This window comes from Calypte anna, chromosome 5, assembly GCF_003957555.1.
Source record: "Calypte anna isolate BGI_N300 chromosome 5, bCalAnn1_v1.p, whole genome shotgun sequence".
In the NCBI taxonomy this organism is placed as follows: domain Eukaryota; kingdom Metazoa; phylum Chordata; class Aves; order Apodiformes; family Trochilidae; genus Calypte; species Calypte anna.
The window spans coordinates 10,245,591-10,271,058 of record NC_044250.1 but is presented as its reverse complement, the minus strand read 5'-3'; the positions used below and the strand labels follow the sequence as shown (position 1 = coordinate 10,271,058).

Below are 25,468 nucleotides of genomic sequence, written 5' to 3'. Positions count from 1 at the left end.
ATTAATCCCCAAATTATCTAAAACCAAGACAAAAAAACGAGCAAGTAACATCACTTTGACCTGAAGCAGATATGTTCATCTCATAGTAATTTTTTTTGTCTGCTACTGGGAGTAGGAGAAAGAGGTTCCTCTGAGTTCAATGCACACCTAAAGAATATTGTCTCTGGACAATCTTCAGAAATAATTTGAAGAAAGAATAGCTATTCTTTCAAACTGAAAAATTCTGACACCAGCCAGAAGTTTTAAGTGGTTTATCTTGAAGTCAAGCAGAGAGATCTGAAGAAAAAAAATGGCTCTACTAACATCAGCAAAGCCTTTCTCATTGATTCTTATAGTTCAGAACTTGCTCCAGCTTGCTTTGTTATTTATATTCCTGTACATGGCCTTTCTGGGATTCTGAATTTACTTCCATCACACCTTCCACTATGACAGCTGAGAACTGAGTTGCCAGTTTTCTAACACTGTTTGGAAACAAAGCAGCTTTTTTCTGCTGCTGTATCTGGAAACAATCAAGGAATCAGCTCGTTGAGGGGCTATGATACCATCCAACTCTGCTTCAACAGACAGCACCCCCAAAAGACTCTGTTGTCCAAGACTCACTGCTGTTAAACTTCCCCCAGAGATGTTCAGAAGCCCCCTGGAAAATCTTTTAAATATGTGATAGGAAGCATCTACTCAGAAGCAAAGAACCAGTTACTACAGAAAATATAGGCAATGCACTAAGCATAGGTTTGCAGAATTCTAGTTAGGATTCTGCTCCTACGATGCCAGCTTTGTGTCTCATTAAGAGGTAAAACTTATTGGGAGATCAGGGGTTTTGTTGTTTTCCTATTAGCTGGTCTTGAAAATGGCCAAGTTTTAAGTAAGTGTCTTTTTTGCTTCTGCACCCTCTCCTTCATAAATGTTGGTTAGTTAATTTAAAAAGAAACCAAACAAAAAATGCTTTATATAGACAACACATACACATAAACAATATAATAGACATGTGAACCATCTTACCTGCAAAAAACCTATGAACTTGAAGATACAATGAGAAACATACTCCCCTCACACAGAAGTTCTTAGAGAGGTTAAAACAGTTTGGAGCATCACAAGACTGTGAGGAAAATTAGTGGAAATCAACATAAACAAACTTTTAGGTTTTTCTGAGAAAATAAAAAGTAATTTTTTTCTCCCTGTAAAGCAAGCTTTTTTGCTATACCCTCTTATCTGCTGTCCATTTTACTATTCAGGGCTCCACAGGAACAGAGGGTGATCTATTGTTCTACTTCTGAATAGGCAGAACACAAACTACCAGGGACACAACTTGCTTTCACATCCCAGTGACACCAGTGAAGGCTCATGCTAAGTCAAAACCCGTTGGAGTGTTCCCTTTGGAAGAACAGCCATTGCCATTGCCATTCCCATCTAGCCTGTTACAAGCAAGAAGTTACAGTCCACTGTGAGACAGGCTCAGAGAATTGTTCATCTTCAATGAAAAAAAAGCATATAGGTAAAAAAAAAAAAAAAAAAGGTATGTGGAAATGTATGACGCTTTATGTCTGAGTCATAGGACTGTGTTCAGTGTCAACTCTCACCAACACACAAACAGTTTTAATTAACAGCCTCAGGACACAGAAAATGTCTTTGCAAACTAGCAAATGCAATTTATCAGTATGTATAAGTGCTCACTAAATATGACTACAACTGCTTAAGAAAGAACATTACACAGTTCATATTGGTTACAAAACTAATCAGAATACTAAGCAATATGTTTTAAATATCAAAATGCAAAAGCTGTAGTTTCATTTCAAAGTTTTTTTAATTATGTTTTTGGCATTGACATTAACTTTGCTAAAACAAAAAGAAGTTGTGTAGCTGCTTTGAAAATTGCAGTGTTGCCATACAGGCCATTTTACAATATTTAAACATATCATAAGAAGTCAGTCATTAAATGCACAGATCCAAAAATGGATCAGGAAAAGCACGTTTATGGATGTTTGGCATTCTACTATTTTTCTTTTCTATAAAATTTTAGAATGCTGAGGTACTTGAATTTGCTTTTGCTTTTCTTTAACTTTAAAGTTAGACTGACAATCATTACTAAGTTACCAGCCCAGCAGAATGCAGCAATCTTTCTATCAAATAAAAACAATAAAGCTACACACAAAGAGCTTACAAGAAGTTACGGAATGAAGAAGAAAATCCATTCTGCATCAGTCCACTAAATAACATTCATGACAATCTAAATATCCCTAGATTTCATATTGAAAATTTGAAACATTTTGAATAATTAATTTAAATTTTCTGACAAAATATAATCTTCCAGAAGTGCTATCTGTGAGCACATTTCCTTAAAGCACCCTTGCTTTTAAGTGTTCCAAGAAAACAGAGGCTAAATCTCTACTTTATATAGTGGAATATAAGAAAGAAAAAAGTTCTAACTCCAGCTTCTGGTTAGGAGTAATTGTTATGGAAGATCAAAGAAAAATTATCAAGCAAATTCATCTTGACATTAGGCTGATTAATTTACTATTATTACTCTTTGTGGACACCAAACACATCAAGACAGAGCTTGACACCGAAGAAACCGGAAACAAGTTTCTTATTTGGGCACAAAAAATAAATAAATGGTGAAAATCACCGAGTAGTAAAGGAAAACTTGCAACACGCCAGGAAAGTTTAGAGATGGCTAAGGCATGCCTCTCAGAAATTCCCCCTAGCTTTTATCCACTGCAAGTCCAACACAAACAAACATGCCCAATGACAGGTTTACTGCTGACTGATGTTGCTATGTCCTAGGGTGGAGCTGTAGGGAAACTTCCTATCCAGAGGAAAGAAGGAGATTTTAATGTCAGGACAAAGGGGCTGGCGTGGAGAACTAGGTCTATATAATTTTAGTGATTACTTGGGAATGAAAAAAAAAACCAGACAAAGTTTGAAAATAAAAAGTTATCCAAATTAGACAGTTGCAGTAATAATATTTTATAAAACCTGCCTCTCTGAGGTGATTCTAGTAATCATTTAGGAACATAACCATGTGATGAGAAAGCAAAACAAAGAAAAAAATTCCTTTGTGGTGCTCAGAAAAGCATGAAAATATTCCTGATGCACAAAACCATCCATCCAAGGTGATCTGACTGCTGGCCATTTTAGCTACATACATAAATAAACAATGGACTGTCAGTCACTTTCTTGATGTTTTCAGTGGAATTTTCCACAAAATGCCTCATAGCAGAAGAACTGCAAAGAACATTTTACTGATTAGCCTTCCTCAGTAAAAGCCACAATCAGTAGAAGATGGAAGAGACCTTAGTCCCTGTTCTGAAGGTTCCAGAACATACAGTATTAGGACAGTTTAGAAAGTCAGGAGACGACAACAGATTTAAAGCAAATGTTTCCCCAAGAAACATACAAAACCTTACAGACTTTGCTAAAAAAAAAATGCAGTCCTTTAATGCCTGAAAGATTAAATAGCCAACTACTACTCTGCAGTTCCACCTGTAATTGCAGACATATTTTGAAGTGTGTAGGGATACCAGTCTGGTTACTGGGCACACAGTCATAGAACCCAAAGGTGACCTGATGACACCAGAACCTCCATTTTACTGTCCAGAATTGAAGAGATGAAGAAAATTAAGGAAAAAATTCACATTTAAAAATTGAGATTTTCAGGCCTTGCTTTGGTAGCATCTACATTAGCTGTTTATTAACCATACAGATTTAAGCCCCAGTACTAACTGGCTTCAGTGGTAAAACTTTGTAATATGCAAGGGAGCTGAAATGAAGACACATGAAGCAGATCAAATACCAAGCAGTGGCCACATGCAACAACTTGTGTTAGTGAGGCTCAATCAGTCAGTCAAACCATTTTGAGCTCACAGCAAAAACAGTTGCTCTTCCTTCAGAACTGCATCCCAATCAGTTCTTTAGCCACCTCCACCCACACACATGTTCTTTTATGTGTTTTGCTGGTTTTCTTAACATAAATTAAATTCAAGGAGATCCTATATAATGATCCCAGATCCACTGTTTGGCATGCAGCTCCAGTGACCAGCTACCCACAGAAGACACTGGCCCAGAGTGTGAAAAATGCCCTAAAAATGGGCTGCTAGACTCTTGCAGCCAAGTTAATTTATCATCAATGTGCAGAAACAAAGATAATCTTTCCAAGCCTTATGTTCTAGAGTTTGGGGAGCAGGGAGGGGGAGTTGGGTTTAGAATTTAGAATTGTTTTAGGGTTTTTGGTGTTAGGTGGGATTTTTTTGTTCATGGGGGGGATTCAATTCATTGTTCTTTCCCCCTCCTGGCCAAAGAGGTTTGTATATAGACGAGATACTAACACAGCTGTAACTCCTGATCCGTTAAAGCCATAGCTTGCCATAAGGCAATACCCATACTAACAACACACATCAATATTAAATCAGTTACTGTGAATTTGTTTACAGTTTTTAAGTGAAATGTAGAAGCCATGATGATTTTCTGAGATAAACCATGCACTGCTTTCAACACTAACTGGTTTATATTATGGCTATGTAACCACTGGAAGCTACTGAATGTAATCATTGCTGGAAAAAAAGCATTTAGAAAAAGAATCCTGTGCTTTAGAGGTTAACATGAATTTTTCAAAGCATACTTTAATATGCAACACTTGAATATGAAGAATACTTCAGTACAATTTCTACAAAAAGTGGTGTTATCCAAAACACTGCTGAAACTTGCTTGGTACTTAATTTTTGACAAGTAGGGAAGATCATTTGCACACAGATCATAAAAACTGATTGTACATCTTTCAGAATCAAGCACAGCTACACTGTTCTTTGGAGAAGTAGGCTGGAAAGTTTAAATAATTTTTAAATTTCTCCGGAGAAACACTTTGCAAATTTTCATGAGTGCCACAGTCACAACCGACCAGTTTGAGATGATGCCAGTATTTTCCTTTGTAACAGTCGAGTTCAGCTTGCAACACTATCAAAAATAAAAGAACTGTAAGCTAATTGCTGGCAAGTATGACGCAAGCAGTTTCCTAGGCAACAGCCCAAGTTGCTGAAGTGCCTGATCCAGCATTTCCTCATCTGTTTGCACTCACACCAGCAGTCTGACAATGTATTCACTGCATCCTGTTTCACTCAGCAGCCAGCCAAACACACTGAGCTTAACCCTTGACTAACATCTTTACCATTAATCTATCATCTCTATAAATTAACTTTCAGTCATGTTTTCTGTATGCGTTTTTAGTTTTCTTACACCTTTGCAGTAGCTGTCTACGCTGCAGAAAACTTAAGTTTAAAAAAAGACACTTGCAGCTTTTACGTGAAAATTAAATTATCTTTGATGTTAACTTCATAGTTCCAGCATTTTCCTGATTTTATACTATGCCTAAAATAAATTAAATACAAACATCGAGAGACTATCAAACTACTTCTCATTCACTTCAAATAGATGCATCCATATGAAAAAGGGGAAGTGTGTTTTTAAGCTGTCTCACAAGACAGTTACTGTGTACACATTGTGATCAGAGAGCTATCTTTGAGGGGACTTGAAGATTCTAGAGCAAATTAAAAAATTAATCAAGCACATTAATAAAAAAATCAAATATCTGCCTATCTGACAATATACTACACAAAAAGAAATTTGGAGAGTTTTAGAGTTTATTTTCTGATGGGAATTTGGTCATTTCAGGACATGAACAAACATGAAACAAACCCTTTCCAGCATAGAGCTTTTATGTGCTGACATCGGTGCTAATCCAGTGTGGCTGTTTTTCTCTATTATAGAGTAGTTGTGGAGCACAAAGAAAGAAAAAAAATTCATTGAAATTTACTGCTGAAAAATAGTCTCCCACCTGCCTGATACTACCCAATGCAATTTTAAGTGGGAAATCCCCAAAAGCACCCCGAAATAGACAACAGCCAGTCAGAACAACCTGTCACTGCAGCTTCCTGACCACTAAAGAGAACTAGGTATAAAAAACATGAAGGTGCAGGGAGGAGGAGGTATCAGTATCAGGGACTTTGCAATATTTTTTTCACAAAAACTTACTTACACAGAAGGCCAGGTTCATATTAAATGAGAACTGCTCTAAAAGGACATCTAAACCAGTCCAAAGTTTTCATATTCTAAATAAATAAATAATAAGGAAAGAAAATGAAAAAATGAAGCTTAAGGCTAAAAAGCCCAGTGGTACAAACAAGTGGCCTGAAACAAAACTCCAAATGCAGGTATGCTCTGGCAACTATACTTATTTAGAAAGTAAGAAACAAAAAAAAGGCTACCACTTTTCCACCAGATGATCAATGCACTGGCTTTGTCAACAACTGACTGCTTGTTACCATCCCAGTGATGCTTCTCTCTAAATGTAGATGTTTCCATTAGCAGGCTTTTCTACACTATTAATACAGTTTTCCTCTGCATCACTTAGCTTCTTCCCATACACCTGCATTCCTCCTCATTCTACTGTTTCAGTATCCATTTAGTAGGTAGGAAGGCAGAACAAAAAAGAAAGATTTTCTCCCCCAATAGGAATTTTTCCTCAATGGAATGGAAATCCAGCTTAGGGAAAAAAAAAACATAAGGGAGGCAGCCTGGTATGTGATTATGGAAATTCCAGAGAGAGATCAAAAAGTTTCAGGGATGAAGTCACAATGGCGGGTAGAAAACCTGTAATGACACAAGGCATGTTGAGGAACATGAATACTGCTGCAGGGTAGAGAAGCAAACCAGCACAGACTGGTGAGGCTGTTGCTGCAGGGTTGTGATGGGACACAAAAGATTCCCACCCCATCTCCATTTAACAATGGATCAGGGAACCACAAGAAAAACAATTAACTAAGTGATTGCTTTAGGTGACAATGCAAGGTTCTGACAGGTTCTCCCAAATTAAAACATAGAATGGTTGCTGAAGATGTATTTGATAAAATGATTTTTTAGAGCTATGTGAACGAACACCCACACACAAGTTCTGTCAGAGAGCACTACAGAATACTCACACCTAAATATGAACATAGACACCAAATGAATTACTTATTTTGGTTATGTAATTGATATATATATATATATAACAAGACCAGTTTGTAGGGATGGTTAGCCTCTATAGGATTTGAAGTCTATCCAAAAAACCTACCAATTTTGTACTTTTACAATACTCAGAATTGTTATCTGCCTTGTAAGACTCCACGAGCTACAGAATCCACCATCACAACATATAGTTTTTCTCTGGGACACATGAATACAGCCTTGTCCACCAAGCTAGATAACTTCCCAAATGATGTTCACGACAAGGCAGGTGCAGGGAACTCACTGTTTTTTTTTACTCTGGCTTGTCTTGGCATACCCCTCTTCCTGAAGTCTGCAGGGATACCACTGCAGAACATCTCAAAAAGTGAAGCAGAGCTGTTAGAAAGAAAAAGACAGACCTGGGGCACAGCTGGGAATCTAACAGACATGCTGAGTTGAAGCATTACTCAGAAATTGGAAATAAAGTTTAACATTTCCTTAAATATATATATATATATATTCAGTAAAAATCCACGTAAACTTGCATGCCTCGTGGAGGCAAATAAAGCTCAGGACATAAAATATTCCTCTGCTCCAACTGGCCCCTGTTACAGTCCAAGTTAACCACAATGAAATACCTCAATGAAATTTGTATATGAATGTCACTATTATAAAGATGAAGCAATGCTCTCAAACGTTGCAGAATGGCAGACTGGCAAATACAAATCCTCTAATTCTTTCTCTCTGTTCTGAATGGAGAAGAAGGGAAGGGAATAAAATTTTCAGTATTTATTTTTTAAGGCACAGTGCATTGCCTGTTATCATTAGTCAGCCAGCTACTCTTGCTAGAACTACAGCACTTGAGGTAATCCCACTCCTATTTCTTGCTCACAAGAGGAAAGTTAGGCAAAACATAAACAAGATGGCTGAAAACTTAATATTCTCAAAAAAAAAAACCCAAACCAAAAGCCAACACAAAAACAAACAAACAAACAAAACCCCACCAAAATAAAATAAAACAACAAACAAACTTTGTCCCCTCCGTCCAGGAAATAAACAAACAGAGACTGTTTTCAGTTTTCAGACTATCAAAGACACAGATTCCCTTTGAGCAGCAAAGAATAAGTTTCTAACTACCAAAGCTTACATATGAACAGCTCAGATCATTCAAATCAGTTGGAAGTTATGCTCACAGAGAATGAAGCAGGTGAGTAAGCACCTTGCATCTAACTTGCAGAGCTAAACAAGATGAAAAAACACAGAATTTTACAGTCTTCTTTATTATAAAGGTAAAAGATAAGGTCTGTATGAGTACTTAAAAAATAAACACACATGCCTTTACAAATGCATTCTACTTATATGTCTTCAATAATGGACATTAAAATGGTTCTGAAGGGATCCTAGAAACATTTTTGTGCTGTAAATGCAAATAAATATTTAATTATTCTATAAATTATATGTTACCAAACATTCTACACTGTTTTAAAAAAATTAATTTGATTGCTGGTTTCTAAAAAAGTAAAATACCTTCAGTCAGAATATTTTTCTGTCTTTGCTGAAAGATACTTGTAATTTTGGACCAAATTACATTACTGATCTTGTAATATGCAGGAAGAGAAAGAAGACACCAGTAGGAAGAGGTATAAAATTAAGAACAGGAGAGGACAGGGAAGAGAGAGAAAAACGACATTTCAAAACAGAAAGAAAAAATTAATTTCCCAGAATGTTTCCCAAGTTGCTTGCTTGATTTTTCTTGTACTTTCAAGGCCCAAATAATGAAAAATACAGGTGTACCTTGGAAAGGCACAGCAACCCTGTCCATCACCAGACAAGTAAGCATTAAGAATGCATTCATCTGAGATTGTTAACACTTGCTACTAGAGAGTTAAAGGTATAAATTACCTTAAACCTTGTGAATTTTTAAACAAGTAAGGAGTACAATCTCAATTCTTAACAACTGTAAAACACGTGTTCTTTTCCACTTGAAAGCTTAAGTGCTGTGCTGACTCAAGGGAGCTTCCTACTGGAATAAGTAATAAGACAAGTATAAATGACTTAGAAATCTTTAGCAATGTGATTTTAACAGCAACTGCTCTCATACGAGAAAAACTACATAAGACTCACTGTATATCTTTATAGATCCACTACAAGAACTGTATTGACTTTTGCAGGTAATCCTGAAGCAGAATATCTTTAGAATTTGAAATGCAGTTTGAGTATTTTCTACAGCTTTAAGATACTTTCGAGATACCTATTTAATATTTACAGATAGAACATCAGTTTCTAAAGGAATATGTACTGAAATTTTATGCTCTGTGATAAATGGGTTATGCAAATTACATATGTAGCAGAGTTTTACTCAGATTACAGGACTGTTTGAATCTTAGGGTCTTAACTAATTTTCATTTTCAGTCTTAATAAAATATTGTTGTCTTTCAAACATTGACTGAAGTACTGTTTTCCTCCTCAGAACATTCTGCAGATGTCTCTGATACCAGAGTAATTGTATCAGAAGTTCTGAAACCATACCAACCTGAAAATCAATAGCCAGCATCTGTCTCTGCTCATCTACTCTCTTTTTCTTATTTTCATCTTGCCACCATAAAAATCACTTGCAATTTTATTATTTTCAAACTTCTTTAAAAGTTCATTGGTATCTAACAAACAGGCTGCCAGTTACAAAAGATAAATTAAAAGCAATGACAAAAAAAAGGACTTATTATTAACACAAAAGCTGTTCCAAACTCTTCTGTCTTCAATCAAACTTGTTCAACCCAGAAACTCCAAATAGAAGAAAAAAAAAAAAGAGATTTTTACTATTTCCATGGCATGGAAACATTCTGCTGTGGTGAATAACAAGTAGCAATAAACTCTGGTACAGATTCTAATTAATGCTTTTCTAGAAGTACGTAAAAAGAAGCTAACAGATACTTATAATCAAAATACTTTCAACTTTGCTTTACCATAACAGCACAAAGCTGTTATTTACCTCGCTGTAGTCACACATTTAAACTTTAGATAGACACACTACATTTCTGAAATTTTTTACTGCTGAAAAACGAAAAACACTTAAAAAAGCCTCCTTAAACATCTGTGTGCATAATCGACTAAAATTGTCTCATTGCAAGTTTCATTTGAAATTTGCTTTGTAAGTGAATGTGAGCAATTACAAGCCTCTGTGATCCCCCGATGGATACTATGCTGCCCTGAAAAGGCAGCAACCAGTTGAAACAAGGGCAGGACAGATACAGAGTGACAACACAAACTTATTAATGTTTTCTTGTTATGATATGAAATATACTGCTCTGCCACATGCTAACATGTTAGGTAGAACTGAGCCCCTGTCATCATTAATGTTTATTTCTCTTTACTCTATAAGCAGCAACACACAATGGTACAGATGTTTCAAATGCACTTTTCTATGGACAGTCTCAATGGGAACAGTATAACCCAGACCAACATTCATTTTTCCCTGCAAAAAATAAAACCTGCTTCTACAGATCCAGCTGGTCAAAAGAAAAACTGCTAGTGTGCCTTTACATTTTAGTTTGGACCAGTTCCTTCAGGGCAGTGCCAGAGCAAATGGTATTCCACTGGCACAGCAGGATATAAACATTTCCAGTCTTCAAGTCACACCTTCAGGTTTCACCAAAAATTTCCCTGCCCTGCTACTCACACATAAGATCATAACTGCTTGTACCCATGGAAATGGAGTTTAAATGAGCTGAAATTTAATTTCATAAAATGCAGTGAGGATGATTCTAAGAGAGTGGGAATGTGGAAGCTACTGTGGAATTGCAAGAGCAGGTATCAAAGAGCCTGTGAGTTCACATTCACACACTACACTGGCTAGACATTAATCAAAAGTAGACATTAATCAAAATGAAGACTTTTCTTGAATACATTCCTTTCTTTTTAAAATTAGCACCATTATACTATGCGCATGACATCACTGAATTTTATTAACTATGACCTATAAACAGAGAGATCAATCCTTGCCTCAGAGAAAGCTCACACTGCAGACTTGCCCTGTGTTGAGGCACATTCCATAAGGTCTCTTAACTTCTCACTCACCTTTTTTCATAAAATTTGCGGGAATTTGATATTTTTTAAACTTCTAAGGCCATAGTATTCAATCAGTTCAGCTACTATGATAGTACTATCAGATATACACATGAACCCACATCTTGTGTCAACAGATAAGTCTTTTGCTCAGGAAGATACCTGACTCCCTGTAATTCTCTTCCCTTCCATATTTAACCTCACAGAATATACTGCTAGAAAACCACAGTGTAGAGACCCTCATCTTTGCTGTTCTAGAAACTCTCCTCATTTTTCCTCTCATCTCTACAATTTTCTTTCCAAAGTTTAAAATGTCTTCTTACTCCAAATTAGTACTTTACCCAATTTACCCTGTTTCTTTTAACACACTCAGTAATGCAGTTCTTGGAACCTTCTCTTCCAGCTTCCTCCACTTCTTTTCTACTGGTACTCTGGTCACTCCTGTAAAAAGCCCCCCTCACCTTCCTCTGAATTTCTCCATCATTTCTACAGCAGCTTTCTTTGACCTCCTTCCTTTCTCCTTTTACATTTTCTTTCCAGGAAACACACCTGCAGAAACAGTCAGCCCACTTTGCTATAACTGACTTAAAGACACATTTCCCTGCTTTCTTTCAGTGTACTTTTTCTGTCCAGAATGTGAACTGCCATCAAGTTAAGCTTCAAGTTAACTTAGCTAACAGAGTTCTCAACTGCACTCAGTCTCCCTGATAGCGTCATTTGTCACCCTATGTCAATGACAGTATGGTCCTGCTGGTCGCTTTGCCAGAGGATACCATCTTAAACTCTGACCTCTCTATGGTCAGACCATGCTAAAATCATCTTTTCTTTCTGGTATGGTGCTTCAAGAATATCACCAATGCAATCCTACTCATCTGAAATACAGATTCAAAACCAGTTTTCAAAGTCTGTTGCTTTGGTGATGTATTCCTTCTCTTTCTATGTTCCCCACACTTAGTTGCATCCCACTCAACCTGACCATATTCACAGCTCAACACACTCATAATTCTACCCTGATTTTCCTCACAATACAAAAAATAATACCCCAAGAGATATGAACATTCAGTCAACACAGAAAAAAATCTTGACATGCAGGTACACTTGTGGTACAGTTATTGTAACCACTAGAGGAAGATTTAAAATTTCAAAAAGCTAATTTGTCAAATACACAGCAAGAAGAGTAACACTGGCTGCAATCAACAGGCAAAGGGCTCAATATTTCTAGGCTGCAAACAGTATCTGAATTTAACAAATTTAACACACTGTAAATGACACGTTAAGAGCTTCTGCAGTAGCAAGTCTGTATCCTGAGTACTTAAAAACAAAATATAACTTGCTTCACAAAAAGGTAACAGACACAGATATAAATTGCCTAAGCAAATAAGGAATTACATTCATTTCAAGTTGCACAAATACTTCATGCCCTTGAAATCAAGTCCTGATGTTCCTAAGGTAATGCATCAAAGCTATGAGATAGCCTGGGAGAAAAGTGGCAGTCAATGCAACAGCTTAACCACATGACAATTCTTCCTGGAATTAACAGAGTGCTACATGAATGCAGTCTTTATCCATGAAATATTCCAGTCTTCCTACATGTCTGAACCAAGTCAGTTAGCTAGAAAAAGTATCAGGTCTGTTTGCAGACCATTTCTGACACATGTCCTATATATTTAATTAGAATGGCCAATTCTTTACCCAGGGAAAAATATGAGTTTTAGAAATCAGATTTTATTTCGGGATCCTGAGAAGTTCCTATGTATGAGTACCTACACATCATTATTTACTCTCACACATATGTTCATCATATGTTAAAGAAAAAAAAATTCTCTTCCACAGTATATTTTAGGGCATGGCATCTTTACAAGATCTGCAACACTGGCAAGCACCTTTTAAATTCCCAATTTTGACTTGACTTGAATGGAAAAAAAAAAAAAATTCTAAATGCAGCAGTCAATGAAGCTACTTACAGCAGCAGTGGTAGGTACAGCTAACAAACTAACATTAAATTTACACGTGCAACCAAAATATCATCTCCACAAAATTTGTAATATCAATCAATACTGCAGTCATACTGCTAATAAGTAATTCACCTCTAGGTCCAAGATTAATACTGAAGTAAGAATACAAAAAATTGTTTACTACAAAAAATCATATTAAATTCTGTGAGCAGAGGTGTTAATATAATAGAATTAAGGAAAGACATTGCATTTTCATATTTTAGCCTTAATTTTAGTCATTGCATTTCCTCCTATGTATATTCATGTATTTTGATACTGGCATCTAAGTAGACTCACATAAAAATTTAAAGATATAGCCTATTCAAGACTTTCCTCCCACCTCAAATTATACTGCTAGCTACATGGACTGTAGAAAAGCCACACACAGCATAAATTTGTAGACTTTTGTGCCTAAAGTAAGCATGGATACTTATATAAAATGTACGAATGAAAACAATATAATTTTATGAGTCATTATAGTTGCCAGATCTGTTCAAATACAGAAAGCAATAATCTAAATATCTGTCATATAGATTGGTTAAATTAGAAAGCATCTACAGGATCATGATCACAGGGCCTCTTTCCAATTCTGTCCCAGAAAACAGTGATGTCTGCATCCAGTTCCAAAATGCATATGCTACTGGTTGCACGTACCTTGAAGTGCAACATAGAATTGTTGACTTGAGCTCATTAATAAAAAATAGTCAATATAATTATTTTGTCCTCTATTTAACTAGAAAGAGAGTCAGGCATAATTCCAAATAAACAACTAACTGAAAATTTAAGGTCGATGCTAGCATTCCCTGTTTTCCTCAAAGAGGAAAAATCTGCCTTTGCCTTTTTTGTTCCTACTTACCCCAGCTTCCAGAGGTTGATACAAACCACTACATACAAAAGGTTCATTACAGTCACACCAGATACAGCTGATTGAATCACAATAGCATTTTAGTTCTCATTCAAAGTATTTGAGTCGTGGTGGACCTGCAGCACATTTGTTGTTCTCCACTGATCTTCTTCACAATGCTCATTAAACTCAGTATCTTAAAAGTATTAATATTGGAAGAGAATCATTGCATATTTTATAAATATCTGCAAAACATGCAATCAGGCCTTAAAGCAAATTCACATAATAAATACTCTCTGAAAAGCATTATGTGCCTACATTCCTTCTGTTTTAAGGAAACAATATAAAAGCCTTGTAGTGCTTATTCAAATAAAGTCACACATTATTGGCCTATTTGTCTCCTCAGTATCGATATTTTCTCAGCTCTGCAATGTCTGATCTCTCTCCAAGTCAGTCAAAAGTTCAGAGGGTTTAACCAGAGTTATCCTTATAAAACTGCATATAAAATACTGCACATAGCAGCTTTTACTTGTCAAGCCCATTTAAACTGTGCTCAATAAAGCACACACACTTATTGTAAAGTATAATAGACTAGCAGGAAAATAAAAAACTTCAGATCTCTTTGTTGTTTCTGTTCACTTCTAGTGATAGAAAAGATATCAAATTCTGGAAGTCTACCAAACAGTTACATTTTATTATGAACACATATGATTTAAGTGCTGCCAATAAATTCTATGTATTTTGTTATGGCTGACATTTATGATGTTACTTAAAGAATAATAAACACCTTAATTTGAAATATGCACATGCTTTTGGGAACTGAACCAAATATCAAAGGAAGCATTTAGTAACTTGCCTAGGAACAAATATCTTCCATCATCTAGAAAGGTTAATGAAAGATGTTATCACGTTTTCCTGAGTTTTCTGTTTTGCAGATGAATGTGACAGAAAAAGAAAGCATTTACTATCCAGAAGGGAACAGGGAAAGTAAATTATTGCATAATATTCCCTACCTTTTAACTGCTAGTGCATGATTTTAATATTTGTTTCATAGTATGCATTAGATAATTTAAAACTTACTGGATACTAATCCAGTATATTTCCACTGTATTTCTGAAGCCTGTGTTCTGAAGCACACTTGTATCCTAACCTTCTGTGCAGAAACAATTGGCACTTTACTACTCTATTGTGAAAATACAGGGAAATAAGTGCTTGAAAACTACTCCACCGTTTCAGATTCATCTTATATTTTCTCAGAACCCTTTCACAGTCAGTCACAAGAAGTATATTACGAATACATGTCAAAGCAAAATTAGAAAACTTCATTTAGCATCCACGAATTTCAACCACACCAGCAGTAGATGGGGGATTCTGCAGCAGCAATCACTTCCCAGAAGCTGTCCACTTGCAGGTTTATTAAGTACACTTCCCTTATTCTCCCTCCTATAACGGGCTCATAATCCACTTGCAGCAGCCTCGGGCCAGTTCCACTGGCAACACAGCTCCGTGTTCCTGCAGTTCACGTGCAAGTTCTCAAAAATAAACAAACTCTCCACTCACCCGGGGGTTTGTGCTACAAAAAACAAGACTCATCAAAAAGTTTTCCGGGAGGTAAAAACCAACAGAGTTCCATTCAAGAAAACTTAGCGTTTCGGGCATCACTCCAGACTCTACTGAACAGTTCTCTCTTCATTAAAAAGAAGTTTCTTAAATCCCATCAACCCAAACCTCACGTTAACTTACGTGGAGCGAGGGACAGAGGGTAAGAGGGAGAGAGAAACAGGAGACTGTAACCTGAAAGGCAGAAGGAATGCTGGCGCTGAAACAAAGCCAACGTTAGATAAATAAAATAAATCCCTCAAAATCTGATTTTTCCTCAGCACTTGGCAATCATTTTGCCGATAGAAAGCGGGAAGAATCTAAAGTGTCGAGCAGCTAGAAAGCTGTGGGTTTTTTCTCTCCTAAAGTCTGCCAGAAGCGGAGGTGATGGGCTTTAGAAAAGAAGTAATCAAAATTACAAGGTAACCGATAGCTGAAGATGTTTGGCTTGGAGTTTTGTTTTAATCAGTAAGAACTACTTTTAATTTTTAAGATCGTAAAGAAAGCGAGACTTCTGTCTTGTAACAAATAGATTATTATGATGTACCTTCTAAAGAGTTACATCGATTCTGAAGGACCGAGTTAAGAAACCCGCAAAGGACTAACATTTCCCTAATAGGGTTTTGACAGCAGACATTCAGCTCAGACACATCCAGCAGCCAGGAAAAGCGAGTAGCACGCATTCCTCAGAAAGTTTCTCCCTCCGATTTCAGAGAAACCTACCTGCTCTCTGGAAATGCAAGGCAACGAAGGTCTCCTAAACATTTTGCAGCTGCCATAGTAGCTGGCTGATGTTTCCCCTAAGGACACGCAGCTAGACCTCCTCCTGGGTTTGATCACAGGCACTTTTTCCTCCACGCTGGGAAGCCGTGGGTGGTGGTGATGCTGGTGGTGCGCTCCTCGGCTCTGCGCCGAGAAGATGCCGCGCTCCTCGCCACAGAGTGCCAGGAGGCAGCCTGCCACCCCCACCGAGATGGCCAGCAGCGGTCTGAGGGCTGGAGGCAGTGAGTGAAGGCCGGTGAGCGACACCAGCCATACCAGGCTGGAGAAGACCAAGACGAGGAGCCTCCGACGCAACTTCAGAGAGCTTTGCAGCAAGGTCAGCGCTGCCACCGAGGCCAGCATCGTGAAAAGCCTGCCTAGGACCATCTGCGGACCAGCGGGGGGCTGGGGCTCCTCTTCGTGCCCCTCCGGGGGCAGCAGCCACTGCAGCGCCACGAAGTCCCCCGAGTAGCAGCACACAGGGAGCGCCAGCAGCCACCAGCGGGTCGTGCCTCCGCCGTGCTCCCCGCGCCTGCCGCCGGCCAGGTAGCAGGTGAGGAAGAAGAAGGCACAGGCGATGCTGAAGAGGGGGCTGAGGCAGCGGGACAGGCAGAGCAAGGCGTGCAGCAGCCGAGGGCTCCGCCAGCTGCTCCCGTCCAGCTGGCCCCCGGCGCTGCCCCAGCCCTGGAAGGCCAGGAGCGAGAGGACAACGACGGCCAGGACGCCCAGGCTGAGCAGAGCCCGGCGGGAGTAGGAGGCGGCGGCGGTGGCAGGGAACAGCAGCAGAGAGAGGAAGCTCTTCGGGGGGTCCTGCCTGAGAGGGGTCGCGCAGCTCTTCACGTAGCCGTTCCGCAAGCTCTCCGTGCTGCCGCCGCCGAGGAGCGCCAGAGGGGCAGCCGCCCCGGCGCCGTCCGGCTGCTGGCAGTGCTGCGGGAGTTTGCCGAGTCCGTGGTGGGAGGCGGCCGCGGCGGCGGCTTCTCTCTCTTCCCTCATGGTGGTCGGGGACGCGGCAGGGGGAAGGAAGGAGGAGAAGCGCGGGTCGCGCTAGCTCCGGTCCGGTCGCGTCTTCCTCATGTCCTCAGGAGAGAGGCGCCGGGCTGAGCTGCCGCTTCTCCTCCGCGGGCAGCGGCGTCCGCAGCATGGTGGGGAAAGACGGGAAAAAGAGAGAAAAGGTAAAAGTCTCGCCCGCTTTCCCCGAACGGACCGAGCGCCAGGGACTCGCTGGCGCCTCCCAGCGTTCACCGGCAGCAGCGGCCGCTGGCGAAGCCCCGGCGGGGGAGGGAAAGAGGGAAGGAGAGAAGGAGGGAGGGAGGGAAGGAGGGAGGCGATGAGGCGATGAGCGGCCCGACCGCACGGCGCGCGCGGAAGCCCCTGAGGGCGGCACGCGCCCCGGGAGCGGTTGCGCGCTCACTGCCACGCGCTAACGGCCGCACGGGAGCGGGGGCGGAGGCGCGCTCGAGCTCCGCGCCTGGGGCGAGCCTCCGGCCCCAGTGTGGGGACCGGGCACGAACACGCGTGTGCACGGAGCAGCCGGGACCGCGGGGGGGGGCCGGGCAGAACCGAACCGGGCCGGTCTGCTCCTCGGGCCGAGACCCTGCGAGCCCAGGAGGCCGCGCACTCCGCCCTCGCCCCCGCGCTGCAGCTGCGGGAGGGGACATCTGGTCAAGCGGCTCAGGGACAGAAACGCCGAGCCGGTTTCGCTTCCTTTCGTGTCGTTTGGTTGTGAGGCACCCCGGAAAAGTTGATAGCTGGGGCTTTAGAGCGTATCGAGTTGTGTTCCTTTTAAGGACCATCCCCTTTTTCTGTTTTTTGAACACCTGAAAAGTAAGTATGGATCAGAGTCATTTCCTACCCCCCCCCCCTTTTTTTTTTTTTCCGGTCTTTGCTAACTAAATTACAGCTGGGACCGCACTGCTCGACCAGGCTGGATTATTTGCACAGCTAATCCCTGTGGAATGGATCAAAATAGTACTTTTGGAGCAGCCTGTTAAAAGTGTTCAGTCTGCTGTAGGTGGAAATGGGCAGCTCGGGGAACTTCGGGAATGCTGCTGCTCATTCATCCAGTTTGTTTCTGGAAGGGTAACTGCTCAGCACTTTGGAAACTGTAATTATAACTGGGCATCTTTACCTTATTAATGTCCTCTGAGCTATGCTTCAGTGTATTATACTGCTTTACTTAAACTGATTTAGAAATCGGATGGGGTTGGTCGGTAATGGCTCTTGCTGGTTGCTATTGAAAGACGGAGTTCTTACAACGCCTTGGTGCCTCTGCGTGTGATTTGCTGCGTTTAAACAGCACTGAAGTAGCAGCTGCTTTGGGGAAGCTGTGGTGGTGCAGGAAATGATGCTGCAGGATATTGGCCTAAACGCTGGCAACCTGCAGAAACCATCCAGCATGATTGCTGACAAAACACCCAATATGCAGTGACAAACGATATAACTTCTGCACCTAAGAAAATGGAAAGAAGTAATGATTTGTTTTTCAAAAGGTAGATCAAATTGGTGCAGCTAATACCATCATACACCTTCCTCTGCTAGAAACACTCCTACACCTTCCCAAAAATTCTGCCTTGGCTTGGTACACTTAGTGCTGATATGGTGCAGTATGCTTGTTAAAAAGCTTTCAAAAGGGAAAATGCAAAGTTCCTCCAGGGATTATGGTCTTACATTTACTTCCATTTTAATGATGTAATTTGGACCACACTTAAGTGTGTATGTGAATCTTTTCAAGGCTGAGATATATCTTGCTATTACAGGTCCCTATTTGTCAGTTCCCTTGAACTGAACTCTAAAATCATTCCAGAACTAATTAGACAGTACAGTCTTCATTAAACACCACAACTGAGTATGTCTGTAGCAGTGGCCACTAGGAAGTGCCTGGGGAAGGGTACAGTGGTAGGACAGCAGATGATCCCTTAGTACCCTGAAAGCAGCCAACTTTTTTTTTCTTTTCTTTTTTTTTTTTTTTTTTTTTTTTCGTTTTTTTCTTTTTGAAGTAAGTAGGCTTTTGGCATCTGCAGTGTGGAGAGATCCTTGCTCAGTGCAGCTTGACCATGTATTGTGGGAAATGTGTTTTGGTGTTTGGTTTTTGTTTGTTTTGTTTTAAAGTTTCCTGCCTGTCCTAGTTGATGATGTTTTCATTTTGGTAGAAACTATGAACAGTTGTTTTCTAGTCACCTTCTCTTTTAACTCATTATTTTATATCTTCTCTCAGTCTTGTATTTTCCAAGGTAAGACTTTGCCTGTTTTATTTTTTTACCTTACTATTAATATCTTTTTTTTTCTTTTTTTTCTTTTTTCTTTCCCTATGTTTTCACTATATGCTTTTGGGGATGAGGAGACCAGGAGTTACACACAATACTGATGATACAAGAGCAGTCCAAATAGTGGTTTTCATGTCATAATCCAGTTCTTTCCATATGATTCCTCTTGTTTATTTGTTTTGCTTTGTTAAGGAAATGAAAAAGCAGACAAACTGAGCATTGTTGAATGTAGCTCTATTGAACATTGAACAAACATTGAACATTGTTTTAATAGCTTTAACTGTATAGGTCCCAGGATCTATTTTGTGATTATTAACATCTATTATTCAGTAGATAGTTTCATAGATAAGATATTATTTTTCCGAGTTTATAATATGGTTACTTACACTGAATTTCACCTGCCTGTGCAGTCAGAACTGTGAGGCTGAATGCAGATTCCCTCAGCCAGCTCTATTTTTAATACTGTCACTAGTTCAGCAGCAACAGCATATTTCACCTTACTGCTTATTTGTTTTTAGATCATTTATAATTAGTTAATTAGCTTTAGTTTCAGTGGTACGTCAGTGAAAAAAACACCCTGAAGAAATATATACACAATTCATTAAATACAATAGTTCTTCAGTAGTATATCTGTTGCCCAACAAATATTCCTACCAGCATATTCCAGGCCCCTGTCCTGAGGCATTAAAAATCTAATAGTGAAAAATTTCAGTATAAAGAAAACTTTGGTTTGCATCTGCCATAAATTAGAAGAGCATTAGCTAAATTTGTCATTAACTAAATTCCTCATTACAAAACAGAATAACTAGAAAGAACAGAGACTGTAACCTAGACTCTCCTCATTCAATCGTGTCATATTCTTTGGCCCATTTCTCTTTTTTTTTTTTTTTTTTACCCACACAGTCAGAATATATCTAAATCTTACCACATCTACATGACTATTTCTAAATTTTAACCATTCTCTTCTGAGTTCACTGCCTAATTATTATTTTTTTTCCAGTAACATGACTATTGTGTACCCTACAGTGTTTGGATGCACAGGATCAGCACTGGTCAAAATTGCTGTGGTTTGCACCTCTAAGGACTTTTATTGCCTCCTGTTCTTCAGACACAAACACAAACATTTCATTTATTCCTTCCTAATTTAGTCCTGTAATTCCAAACAATTTCTCACCACACTGACAGTTTTTGCTTCATTTTACAACTTTGGACACAGTTGCCCAGCTCTTCACTTCAGAAAGCAATATTCTGCTTTCTCTCATACCAGCCCAGAAAATCAAGTTCTAGTAAGTAATCTCTAAAGTTTCTCTTCAAGCCTTCCACATTGTATTCATCAAAGTAATAATAATTGGATCCAATAATTATTGTGTGTAATTGTCCTTCAACTGTAATTGTCCTTTTTACCTGGGGAGAGATTAACAACATGGTGCTTAACTTGAAAACTTTCATGGCATAATAACTCAGGAAATTAGGAGACACATCAGTGCTTTCTCGATTGTTCTTTTTGTGTATTTCTGTGACAAAATTGTCCTAGATGTGGTCGATAGCTTTCCCAAGGGCTGAACATAATCTTGGCCAAAATGCATTTGGTCTATTTGAGATTCATTTTTAATAATGAGCTTAGATGTAATCAAGTTCTTTAAACAAAGTATCCTTTGAAATTGGAAACAAAAGAAACGTAAACCAGCTACATGGCTTAAATAGCTTGGCTTTCTAATCATAATCTGGGATCATTTGCGTAGAAATTCTTGAGTATAATTGAAGAGTGTGTAAATTGATGCCTTGTTCAGGGAAAAATATTCTATTACCTGACTACTGGTGTAGTGTAGAATGTATGTAGAAAAAAAAAAAAAAAAGATGGTAACAGAGAGTGTATCTTGTGTTGGAGCTCTGACTGTATAAGTTACTGAATTTACTGCCTTTGTTTCATTTTATCAATGAGGAAGCTGATGTTTTTCATTATTTTTTCCTTGAACAATACAGTTTGAGAAATTAATTTGTAAATTAATGTCAAGACAGTTAAGGTGATGCAGGCAGTAACTGTCTGTGTGTTCCTCAACTTTATCAGTTTTACATATCAGCTATCAGTTTTACATGAGATGCTTTATTACATTTAAAAATAGCATTATTACAGCCATTATCAGTTAACAAAACAAGCAAATCCCCCCCAAAGACACCCAAACTCTAGACAATGAACCTTCAGAAAACCCATGCAAGTGCAGTTCACTCAGGAAAATCAAGTCTTAAACAAACCCAAATGAATGTTTGCATAAACACCAGCATCATCTGTTATCAAAGTTTGTATCTAAGTGTGTGTTGTGGCAAACACTGTGGATTCTCTGTTTTGTAAAATGTAAAGAAACTTTCAGTAAATAAATTTTTCAATATGCAGTCTAAACCTTCCCTCTTGTCCTCTTGCTTCTTATCTGGGAGATGAACACCCACCTACCTACAACCTCCTCTCAGGTAGCTGTACAGAGTGAGAAGCCTCCTTCTCTCCAGCCTCAAGTTTCCTCAGCTGCTGCTTATCAGACTTGAGCTCTAGACCTTTAGCCACCTTTGTTGCCATTCACTGGATATGCTTGAGCACCTCAACATCCTTCTTCTAGTGAGGGCTCAAAACTGAACTCATTTAAGGTGTGGCCTCACAAGTGCCGAGCACAGCAGCACAATCACTTCCCTGGTCCTGCTGGCTGCATTATTTCTGATTTAAGCCAGGATGCTGTTGGTTTTCTTGGCTACCTGGGCACACTGCTGGTTCACATTCAATGGTTGTCAACCAACCAACACTGTCTGGGCACCTTTCCAGCCACTGTCCCCCACGCCTGCGGTTGTTGTGACCCAGGTGCCAAACTTGGCACTGAGTGTTGTTGAATCTGTTCGCCTCAGCCCATTGACCCAGCCTGTCCTTCTGTAAAGCCTTCCTACCCTCAAGTAAATCAACCTTCCTGCTTTACTTGATGTCATCTGAAAACTTCCTGAGGGTCCACTTTATCCCCCTGTCCAGATCATTGATAAAGCTATTAAAGAAAACTGGCCCCAGTGCTGATCCCTCACAAACACCACTTGTGACCAGCCAGCAGCTGGATTTAGCTCCATTCACCACAATTCTTTGGACCCAGCCATTCTGACAGGTTTTTACCCTGCAATGTGTATGCCCATCCATGCCATGGCCAGCCAGTTTCTCTGAGACAGTGCTCTGGGAAATGGTTTCAAAGGCTTTACTAAAGTCTAGCTAGACAAAATCCACTGTGCCACATCTTAAGAAGAGATGGGATGAGTTAAGCAGGACCTGCCTTTCATAAACACATTCTGACTGAGCCTGATCACCTTGGTTTTTTGCATGTGCTGTGTGATGGCACTCAAGATGATCTGCTCCATAACCTTCCCTGGCACCAAGATCAGACTGAGAAGTCTGTAGTTCCCTGGATCCTCCTTCCAGCATAGATGGGCATCACATTTGCTCACCCAGTCAACTGGAACTTCCCCTGATAGCCAAGGCTGCTATAGGTGATGGAAAGTGGCTTTGTGAATACTTTCACCAAGTCCCTCATCACCCTTGGGAACAGCCCATCCAGCTCCATAGATTTGGGAGGGTCTAGGTGGTACAGCAGGTCACTAACCATTTCCCCTTGGATTAGGGAAGCTTCATTTTGCTTCTCTGTCTTCCAGCGGAGGGAGCTTAATATCCAGAGAACAATTGGTTTTACTACTAAAGACTGAGGCAAAGAAGACATTAAGTACCTCAGCCTTTTCCCCATTTGTCGCTATGTTTTCCCCTGCATTCAATGAAGATCCTCCTTAGCCCTCCTTTTGTGGCTAATGTATTTGTAGAAATATTTTTAAATTGTATTTTACTGTAGTAGCCAGATTAATTTTGGATCTTCTAATTTTCTCCCTGCAAAGCCTATCAACACTTCCATAGTCCTCCTGAGTGGCCTGTGCCTTTCTCCACAGGCCATAAGCTCTCCTTTATTTTTCCCTGAATTCCAGCCAGAGCTCTCTGTTCCGCCAGGCTAAGCAGGTCACAGTCTGCAGTCCCAAAGTCCAGGGTGGTATTTCTGCTGACCCCCTCCTTACTTCTCTGAGAACCAAAAACTTTAATCATTTCACCACCACTATGCCCAAGGGGGCTTCACAGGCAACCAGACACAGTGGCAACAAGCAACTGAAGGATCCTGAGATGGAGTTCCTAAGGGAATAAAAAAAATACAGATAAAAAGAGGCTTCTCTTTTGAGATGGTGTCAGTTTACTTGCAGTGGAGCTGTTGTTAACATGGTTGTCATGTCTGAGAGTGGGAGTGATACAGTTGCATCCCACATTAAGCACATCAGTCATTTTCATAGGTAAGTCACAACATTTTGATCTTCATCATGTGGCAGCAAAGACCTGATTCATACGAATTACATTTTTAATCACAACTTTAATTTGTCAAAACCAGGCAAATGGCAAATAAAACTGGAAAAGAGTAGTGGAAAAAAAGGTTTTTCCTTGTATAATGTCTCTAGTGGATACAGTACTTGTCAGTTTAAAAAGTGTGGGTGATAGAACTAGAAAGATGGAGCTGCTGGGATATTCCATTGTTAATTGACATTTCCCATTTCTGGCAAAGGGAAATATCTGTGTGATGACCTAACTGGGGCTCAGCAACAACAACCCTTGAGGAACAATCAGTGAGTAGCAGAAATACTGAATTAACCTAATGAAAATAATTCTTTAGAAAATAAACTACTGCAAAACTTTAGGCTCTCTGCTTTTGGTTTTGGGTTTTTTTTGTTTGTTTTTTGTGGGGTTGGTTTTTTTTTGTTTTTTGTTTTTTTGTGGGTTTTTTTGTGCCCCTATTTTTGTTTTTATTAAGGGAAGAAGCAGCATGCTGCCTTCTGGTATGGTACTCAGATGCTTCTACTATATATTTTTTCAATCTATTTTCAGCTTCTGACATTTTTTCAATCTAAGTTCAGCCTCCTCATCTGAACATTTTGGAGCTTCTGAAGTGGACCAACATGTGGATCTCCAGCTAAGCATGTAATTATGTGCACCTCTAGAGATTAAATGTATTTTGATCATACCCTAGTTCTCACTTTAAAAGTGAAATTGTCAATATGCAAGATTTTTAATATATATCAAGCAGGAGCTTTTGACACTGATGTGATTTCAATAGTCAGGCCATGTATCATCTCTGTATTCCTTCAAATAACAGTAATAATATAACACTTCATATTACTTTATGGGAAGTTTAATGGAATTACATAACTCCTAAAAATATTTTAATGAGATATATAATGTATAGATCTAAAATAATAATTTGAGAAGGCATTCAAAAATTGCTCTTTTAAATAAATAGGGTTGTCTTTGGCTAAAGTTTTCCTTAAGGTACCACAAATTTCATTGCTAATATCCTAATAAAAATAAATATAATGGGCTATCAAGTTCAACAAATAGCTGCCAAAATTCTGGCCTTATTAGAGATATTATGGAACTGTGTAATTATAAATGGTACTGATTTTTTTTACATGAGCTTAACTGGAGAACAGTGGGATAGTTTAATATTTTTATTAAAAAAAAAAAAATCAGGAATTTGTCCAATGTAAAGTTTCTGCCAGATTTTCCTTTTTAAAAGCTGATTATTTGAGTACAATTTGTCATCCCATAGTATAAGCAAAAGTGAAGATTAAAAATAAAACAGAAAGTAGGTTACTTCCTTCATAGGCAGAGTCTCTCTATAAAAGTTTACTTTATGTTGAATCATGTTTAATTGTAAATTCTGCACCTTCAGTGAAATATTAAAATTAAGAGTATGTGCTAATATTTCAGTGGCAATTCAGTCCTTAACTTGCTAATTGAAATTTCAGTCTGGAATTGAAATAGAGACATTTTATGGAATCTCATCATTAATAGTGCTACAGATTAAATTAAACTAGGGAGATGGTTTGGTTTTTCAAAGGAGTCTGACCTGAGCATCAGATGC

The 25,468-nt window shown here is 39.1% G+C and overlaps 1 protein-coding gene and 1 long non-coding RNA gene across 3 annotated transcripts in view; one reads left to right on the top strand and one right to left on the bottom strand.

Annotated features, from left to right (window-relative positions):
• Window positions 1-17,522, bottom strand: part of PDE3B (phosphodiesterase 3B) — a 60,869-nt gene extending 43,347 nt beyond the window's left edge. For both annotated transcript variants that reach the window (XM_030450983.1, XM_030450982.1), the window contains exon 1: window positions 16,198-17,522. In XM_030450983.1, coding sequence (XP_030306843.1) covers window positions 16,198-17,229 — 1,032 coding nt within the window. In that variant the 5' untranslated portion in view covers window positions 17,230-17,522. The remainder of the gene's footprint in view (window positions 1-16,197) is intronic.
• LOC115598372 lies at window positions 17,326-21,901 on the top strand. The gene is made up of 2 exons (XR_003987603.1): window positions 17,326-17,408; window positions 20,500-21,901. It is a non-coding gene; the product is annotated as an uncharacterized LOC115598372 (long non-coding RNA).
• The last annotated feature ends 3,567 nt before the right edge of the window (window positions 21,902-25,468 follow it).